The 9,391-nt window shown below is 50.9% G+C and overlaps 1 protein-coding gene across 1 annotated transcript in view; it reads left to right on the top strand.

The window, feature by feature from the left end:
• TYMP (thymidine phosphorylase) overlaps positions 1-9,391 on the top strand; it is a 470,962-nt gene that overhangs the window by 289,470 nt on the left and 172,101 nt on the right. Inside the window, exon 4 of the mRNA XM_053716294.1 lies at positions 8,262-8,464. Within this exon, the coding sequence (XP_053572269.1) occupies positions 8,262-8,464 (203 nt within the window). The remainder of the gene's footprint in view (positions 1-8,261; positions 8,465-9,391) is intronic.

Genomic DNA, 9,391 nt, shown 5'->3' with positions numbered 1-9,391 from the left:
TCATCTGAAGTGTGACACAGACAGGAGGGGCTATAGGACACAGGGTCTGTTCCTCATCTGAAGTGTGACACAGACAGGAGGGGCTATAGGACACAGGGTCTGTTCCTCATCTGAAGTGTGACACAGACAGGAGGGGCTATAGGACACAGGGTCTGTTCCTCATCTGAAGTGTGACAGACATGAGGGGGCTATAGGACACACTGTCTGTTCCTCATCTGAAGTGTGACACAGACATGAGGGGGCTATAGGACACAGGGTCTGTTCCTCATCTGAAGTGTGACACAGACATGAGGGGGCGATAGGACACAGGGTCTGTTCCTCATCTGAAGTGTGACACAGACAGGAGGGGCTATAGGACACAGGGTCTGTCCCTCATCTGAAGCGTGGCACAGACAGGAGGGGCTATAGGACACAGGGTCTGTTCCTCATCTGAAGTGTGACACAGACATGAGGGGGCTATAGGACACAGGGTCTGTTCCTCATCTGAAGTGTGACAGACATGAGGGAGCTATAGGACACAGGGTCTGTTCCTCATCTGAAGTGTGACACAGACATGAGGGGGCTATAGGACACAGGGTCTGTTCCTCATCTGAAGTGTGACACAGACATGAGGGGGCTATAGGACACAGGGTCTATTCCTCATCTGAAGTGTGACAGACATGAGGGGGCTATAGGACACAGGGTCTGTCCCTCATCTGAAGTGTGACACAGTGACACAGACATGAGGGGCTATAGGACACAGGGTCTGTTCCTCATCTGAAGTGTGACACAGACAGGAGGGGCTATAGGACACAGGGTCTGTCCCTCATCTGAAGTGTGACACAGACATGAGGGGCTATAGGACACAGGGTCTGTTCCTCATCTGAAGTGTGACACAGACATGAGGGGCTATAGGACACAGGGTCTGTTCCTCATCTGAAGTGTGACAGACATGAGGGGGCTATAGGACACAGGGTCTGTCCCTCATCTGAAGTGTGACACAGACATGAGGGGGCTATAGGACACAGGGTCTGTTCCTCATCTGAAGTTTGACACAGTGACACAGACATGAGGGGGCTATAGGACACAGGGTCTGACCCTCATCTGAAGTGTGACAGACATGAGGGGGCTATAGGACACAGGGTCTGTCCCTCATCTGAAGTGTGACACAGACAGGAGGGGCTATAGGACACAGGGTCTGTTCCTCATCTGAAGTGTGACACAGACAGAAGGGGCTATAGGACACAGGGTCTGTCCCTCATCTGAAGTGTGACACAGACAGGAGGGGCTATAGGACACAGGGTCTGTCCCTCATCTGAAGTGTGACACAGACATGAGGGGGCTATAGGACACAGGGTCTGTTCCTCATCTGAAGTGTGACACAGACATGAGGGGGCTATAGGACACAGGGTCTGTTCCTCATCTGAAGTGTGACACAGACATGAGGGGGCTATAGGACACAGGGTCTGTCCCTCATCTGAAGTGTGACAGACATGAGGGGGCTATAGGACACAGGGTCTGTCCCTCATCTGAAGTGTGACACAGTGACACAGACATGAGGGGCTATAGGACACAGGGTCTGTTCCTCATCTGAAGTGTGACACAGACATGAGGGGGCTATAGGACACAGGGTCTGTTCCTCATCTGAAGTGTGACACAGACAGGAGGGGCTATAGGACACAGGGTCTGTTCCTCATCTGAAGTGTGACACAGACAGGAGGGGCTATAGGACACAGGGTCTGTCCCTCATCTGAAGTGTGACACAGACATGAGGGGGCTATAGGACACAGGGTCTGTTCCTCATCTGAAGTGTGACACAGACATGAGGGGGCTATAGGACACAGGGTCGGTTCCTCATCTGAAGTGTGACAGACATGAGGGGGCTATAGGACACAGGGTCTGTCCCTCATCTGAAGTGTGACACAGACAGGAGGGGCTATAGGACACAGGGTCTGTTCCTCATCTGAAGTGTGACACAGACATGAGGTGGCTATAGGACACAGGGTCTGTTCCTCATCTGAAGTGTGACACAGACATGAGGGGGCTATAGGACACAGGGTCTGTTCCTCATCTGAAGTGTGACACAGACAGGAGGGGCTATAGGACACAGGGTCTGTTCCTCATCTGAAGTGTGACACAGACATGAGGGGCTATAGGACACAGGGTCTGTTCCTCATCTGAAGTGTGACACAGACAGGAGGGGCTATAGGACACAGGGTCTGTTCCTCATCTGAAGTGTGACACAGACAGGAGGGGCTATAGGACACAGGGTCTGTTCCTCATCTGAAGTGTGACACAGACAGGAGGGGCTATAGGACACAGGGTCTGTTCCTCATCTGAAGTGTGACACAGACATGAGGGGGCTATAGGACACAGGGTCTGTTCCTCATCTGAAGTGTGACACAGACAGGAGGGGCTATAGGACACAGGGTCTATTCCTCATCTGAAGTGTGACAGACATGAGGGGGCTATAGGACACAGGGTCTGTCCCTCATCTGAAGTGTGACACAGTGACACAGACATGAGGGGCTATAGGACACAGGGTCTGTTCCTCATCTGAAGTGTGACACAGACAGAAGGGGCTATAGGACACAGGGTCTGTCCCTCATCTGAAGTGTGACACAGACATGAGGGGGCTATAGGACACAGGGTCTGTTCCTCATCTGAAGTGTGACACAGACATGAGGGGGCTATAGGACACAGGGTCTATTCCTCATCTGAAGTGTGACAGACATGAGGGGGCTATAGGACACAGGGTCTGTCCCTCATCTGAAGTGTGACACAGTGACACAGACATGAGGGGCTATAGGACACAGGGTCTGTTCCTCATCTGAAGTGTGACACAGACAGGAGGGGCTATAGGACACAGGGTCTGTCCCTCATCTGAAGTGTGACACAGACATGAGGGGCTATAGGACACAGGGTCTGTTCCTCATCTGAAGTGTGACACAGACATGAGGGGCTATAGGACACAGGGTCTGTTCCTCATCTGAAGTGTGACAGACATGAGGGGGCTATAGGACACAGGGTCTGTCCCTCATCTGAAGTGTGACACAGACATGAGGGGGCTATAGGACACAGGGTCTGTTCCTCATCTGAAGTGTGACACAGTGACACAGACATGAGGGGGCTATAGGACACAGGGTCTGACCCTCATCTGAAGTGTGACAGACATGAGGGGGCTATAGGACACAGGGTCTGTCCCTCATCTGAAGTGTGACACAGACAGGAGGGGCTATAGGACACAGGGTCTGTTCCTCATCTGAAGTGTGACACAGACAGAAGGGGCTATAGGACACAGGGTCTGTCCCTCATCTGAAGTGTGACACAGACAGGAGGGGCTATAGGACACAGGGTCTGTCCCTCATCTGAAGTGTGACACAGACATGAGGGGGCTATAGGACACAGGGTCTGTTCCTCATCTGAAGTGTGACACAGACATGAGGGGGCTATAGGACACAGGGTCTGTTCCTCATCTGAAGTGTGACACAGACATGAGGGGGCTATAGGACACAGGGTCTGTCCCTCATCTGAAGTGTGACAGACATGAGGGGGCTATAGGACACAGGGTCTGTCCCTCATCTGAAGTGTGACACAGTGACACAGACATGAGGGGCTATAGGACACAGGGTCTGTTCCTCATCTGAAGTGTGACACAGACATGAGGGGGCTATAGGACACAGGGTCTGTTCCTCATCTGAAGTGTGACACAGACAGGAGGGGCTATAGGACACAGGGTCTGTTCCTCATCTGAAGTGTGACACAGACAGGAGGGGCTATAGGACACAGGGTCTGTCCCTCATCTGAAGTGTGACACAGACATGAGGGGGCTATAGGACACAGGGTCTGTTCCTCATCTGAAGTGTGACACAGACATGAGGGGGCTATAGGACACAGGGTCGGTTCCTCATCTGAAGTGTGACAGACATGAGGGGGCTATAGGACACAGGGTCTGTCCCTCATCTGAAGTGTGACACAGACAGGAGGGGCTATAGGACACAGGGTCTGTTCCTCATCTGAAGTGTGACACAGACATGAGGTGGCTATAGGACACAGGGTCTGTTCCTCATCTGAAGTGTGACACAGACATGAGGGGGCTATAGGACACAGGGTCTGTTCCTCATCTGAAGTGTGACACAGACAGGAGGGGCTATAGGACACAGGGTCTGTTCCTCATCTGAAGTGTGACACAGACATGAGGGGCTATAGGACACAGGGTCTGTTCCTCATCTGAAGTGTGACACAGACAGGAGGGGCTATAGGACACAGGGTCTGTTCCTCATCTGAAGTGTGACACAGACAGGAGGGGCTATAGGACACAGGGTCTGTTCCTCATCTGAAGTGTGACACAGACAGGAGGGGCTATAGGACACAGGGTCTGTTCCTCATCTGAAGTGTGACACAGACATGAGGGGGCTATAGGACACAGGGTCTGTTCCTCATCTGAAGTGTGACACAGACAGGAGGGGCTATAGGACACAGGGTCTGTCCCTCATCTGAAGTGTGACACAGACATGAGGGGGCTATAGGACACAGGGTCTGTTCCTCATCTGAAGTGTGACACAGACAGAAGGGGCTATAGGACACAGGGTCTGTCCCTCATCTGAAGTGTGACACAGACATGAGGGGGCTATAGGACACAGGGTCTGTCCCTCATCTGAAGTGTGACACAGACATGAGGGGGCTATAGGACACAGGGTCTGTTCCTCATCTGAAGTGTGACACAGACAGAAGGGGCTATAGGACACAGGGTCTGTCCCTCATCTGAAGTGTGACACAGACATGAGGGGGCTATAGGACACAGGGTCTGTTCCTCATCTGAAGTGTGACACAGACATGAGGGGCTATAGGACACAGGGTCTGTTCCTCATCTGAAGTGTGACACAGACAGGAGGGGCTATAGGAAACAGGGTCTGTTCCTCATCTGAAGTGTGACACAGACAGGAGGGGCTATAGGACACAGGGTCTGTTCCTCATCTGAAGTGTGACACAGACAGGAGGGGCTATAGAACACAGGGTCTGTTCCTCATCTGAAGTGTGACACAGACAGGAGGGGCTATAGGACACAGGGTCTGTTCCTCATCTGAAGTGTGACACAGACAGGAGGGGCTATAGGACACAGGGTCTGTCCCTCATCTGAAGTGTGACACAGACATGAGGGGGCTATAGGACACAGGGTCTGTTCCTCATCTGAAGTGTGACACAGACAGAAGGGGCTATAGGACACAGGGTCTGTCCCTCATCTGAAGTGTGACACAGACAGGAGGGGCTATAGGACACAGAGTCTGTCCCTCATCTGAAGTGTGACACAGACATGAGGGGGCTATAGGACACAGACAGGAGGGGGCTATAGGACACAGGGTCTGTTCCTCATCTGAAGTGTGACACAGACATGAGGGGGCTATAGGACACAGGGTCTGTTCCTCATCTGAAGTGTGACACAGACAGGAGGGGCTATAGGACACAGGGTCTGTCCCTCATCTGAAGTGTGACACAGACATGAGGGGGCTATAGGACACAGGGTCTGTTCCTCATCTGAAGTGTGACACAGACAGGAGGGGCTATAGGACACAGGGTCTGTCCCTCATCTGAAGTGTGACACAGACATGAGGGGGCTATAGGACACAGGGTCTGTTCCTCATCTGAAGTGTGACACAGACATGAGGGGGCTATAGGACACAGGGTCTGTCCCTCATCTGAAGTGTGACACAGACATGAGGGGGCTATAGGACACAGGGTCTGTTCCTCATCTGAAGTGTGACACAGACATGAGGGGCTATAGGACAAAGGGTCTGTCCCTCATCTGAAGTGTGACACAGACATGAGGGGACTATAGGACACAGGGTCTGTTCCTCATCTGAAGTGTGACACAGACAGGAGGGGCTATAGGACACAGGGTCTGTCCCTCATCTGAAGTGTGACACAGACATGAGGGGCTATAGGACACAGGGTCTGTTCCTCATCTGAAGTGTGACACAGACAGGAGGGGCTATAGGACACAGGGTCTGTCCCTCATCTGAAGTGTGACACAGACAGGAGGGGCTATAGGACACAGGGTCTGTTCCTCATCTGAAGTGTAACACAGACAGGAGGGGCTATAGGGCACAGGGTCTGTTCCTCATCTGAAGTGTGACACAGACAGGAGGGGCTATAGGACACAGGGTCTGTTCCTCATCTGAAGTGTGACACAGACATGAGGGGGCTATAGGACACAGGGTCTGTTCCTCATCTGAAGTGTGACACAGACATGAGGGGGCTATAGGACACAGGGTCTGTTCCTCATCTGAAGTGTGACAGACATGAGGGGGCTATAGGACACAGGGTCTGTCCCTCATCTGAAGTGTGACAGACATGAGGGGACTATAGGACACAGGGTCTGTTCCTCATCTGAAGTGTGACACAGACATGAGGGGGCTATAGGACACAGGGTCTGTTCCTCATCTGAAGTGTGACACAGACAGGAGGGGCTATAGGACACAGGGTCTGTTCCTCATCTGAAGTGTGACACAGACAGGAGGGGCTATAGGACACAGGGTCTGTCCCTCATCTGAAGTGTGACAGACATGAGGGGGCTATAGGACACAGGGTATGTCCCTCATCTGAAGTGTGACACAGACATGAGGGGGCTATAGGACACAGGGTCTGTTCCTCATCTGAAGTGTGACACAGACAGGAGGGGCTATAGGACACAGGGTCTGTTCCTCATCTGAAGTGTGACACAGACATGAGGGGACTATAGGACACAGGGTCTGTTCCTCATCTGAAGTGTGACAGACATGAGGGGGCTATAGGACACAGGGTCTGTTCCTCATCTGAAGTGTGACACAGACATGAGGGGGCTATAGGACACAGGGTCTGTTCCTCATCTGAAGTGTGACACAGACATGAGGGGCTATAGGACACAGGGTCTGTTCCTCATCTGAAGTGTGACACAGACAGGAGGGGCTATAGGACACAGGGTCTGTTCCTCATCTGAAGTGTGACACAGACAGGAGGGGCTATAGGACACAGGGTCTGTTCCTCATCTGAAGTGTGACACAGACATGAGGGGGCTATAGGACACAGGGTCTGTTCCTCATCTGAAGTGTGACACAGACATGAGGGGCTATAGGACACAGGGTCTGTTCCTCATCTGAAGTGTGACACAGACAGGAGGGGCTATAGGACACAGGGTCTGTTCCTCATCTGAAGTGTGACACAGACAGGAGGGGCTATAGGACACAGGGTCTGTTCCTCATCTGAAGTGTGACACAGACAGGAGGGGCTATAGAACACAGGGTCTGTTCTTCATCTGAAGTGTGACACAGACAGGAGGGGCTATAGGACACAGGGTCTGTCCCTCATCTGAAGTGTGACACAGACATGAGGGGCAATAGGACACAGGGTCTGTTCCTCATCTGAAGTGTGACACAGACAGAAGGGGCTATAGGACACAGGGTCTGTCCCTCATCTGAAGTGTGACACAGACAGGAGGGGCTATAGGACACAGGGTCTGTTCCTCATCTGAAGTGTGACACAGACAGGAGGGGCTATAGGACACAGGGTCTGTCCCTCATCTGAAGTGTGACACAGACATGAGGGGGCTATAGGACACAGGGTCTGTTCCTCATCTGAAGTGTGACACAGACAGAAGGGGCTATAGGACACAGGGTCTGTCCCTCATCTGAAGTGTGACACAGACAGGAGGGGCTATAGGACACAGGGTCTGTCCCTCATCTGAAGTGTGACACAGACATGAGGGGGCTATAGGACACAGACATGAGGGGCTATAGGACACAGGGTCTGTTCCTCATCTGAAGTGTGACACAGACAGGAGGGGGCTATAGGACACAGGGTCTGTTCCTCATCTGAAGTGTGACACAGACATGAGGGGCTATAGGACACAGGGTCTGTCCCTCATCTGAAGTGTGACAGACATGAGGGGCTATAGGACACAGGGTCTGTTCCTCATCTGAAGTGTGACACAGACATGAGGGGGCTATAGGACACAGGGTCTGTTCCTCATCTGAAGTGTGACACAGACAGGAGGGGCTATAGGACACAGGGTCTGTCCCTCATCTGAAGTGTGACAGACATGAGGGGACTATAGGACACAGGTTCTGTCCCTCATCTGTAGTGTGGCACAGACAGGAGGGGCTATAGGACACAAATTATGTCTAGCATCTGAAGTGTGACACAGTGACACAGACAGGAGGGGACTATGGGCTTTTGTGTCTGCCCCTCCCCTGCAGGGTGACACAGTGACACTGATGTATTATTTATCTTTTTCCGGATGTCCTCAGGCGCACTACTCATGGCTATCCGGATTCGTGGGATGGACTCAGAGGAGGCGCTGGGTTTGACACGGGAGATGATGACCTCTGGATATGTGTTTCAGTGGCCAGACAAGTGGGGCAGGACAGTAGTGGACAAGCACTCTACAGGAGGCGTGGGGGACAAAGTCAGCTTGCCACTAGCGCCAGCACTTGCTGCCTGCGGTTGTAAGGTACCAGTAATGTACAAATGTCACATCAGTTTATTGTGAGGTGTCATCTCTTTAGTCCTTATGCTGGCCCAGGGGATAAGGCACTGTGTTGTACAGATAGCACATTATATCAGGGACACTGAGGGGTGCAGAAGTTAATTCACCTGTAGCTCTTCGCTTTTACTGTGGGGCCCTAGCGCTGTATAGCGGCTTGTGAGCTAAATGTTCTGAGACAGAGATGATATCCCCCCTATAGGACCAGAAGCTTGATGAAAAGGCACTGTGAATGCATGACAATATACGTCTTAATATTGTGTGTGAGTGTATTTGTATACTGCTTGCATAAACATATGTATGACTACATGAATCTATCTATTTATCCATCACCTATATGTCTGTCTCTCCTTCTGTATTTATATGTATGTGTCTGTCTCTCCTTCTGTATTTATATGTATGTGTCTGTCTCTCCTTCTGTATTTATATGTATGTGTCTGTCTCTCCTTCTGTATTTATATGTATGTGTCTGTCTCTCCTTCTGTATTTATATGTATGTGTCTGTCTATCCATCTGTATTTATATGTATGTGTCTGTCTCTCCTTCTGTATTTATATCTATGTGTCTGTCTATCCTTCTGTATTTATATGTATGTGTCTGTCTATCCTTCTGTATTTATATGTATGTGTCTGTCTATCCATCTGTAACTATATCTATCTACGTATCTGTATCTATATATATCTATATGTCTGTCTATCCTTCTGTATTTATATGTATGTGTCTGTCTCTCCTTCTGTATTTATATGTATGTGTCTGTCTCTCCTTCTGTATTTATATGTATGTGTCTGTCTCTCCTTCTGTATTTATATGTATGTGTCTGTCTCTCCTTCTGTATTTATATGTATGTGTCTGTCTATCCTTCTGTATTTATATGTATGTGTCTGTCCTCTCCTT

Source organism: Bombina bombina, chromosome 6 (assembly GCF_027579735.1).
Source record: "Bombina bombina isolate aBomBom1 chromosome 6, aBomBom1.pri, whole genome shotgun sequence".
NCBI classification, from domain to species: domain Eukaryota; kingdom Metazoa; phylum Chordata; class Amphibia; order Anura; family Bombinatoridae; genus Bombina; species Bombina bombina.
The sequence above is the reverse complement of the archived record's forward strand: the minus strand, read 5'-3'. Positions and strand labels throughout refer to the sequence as shown.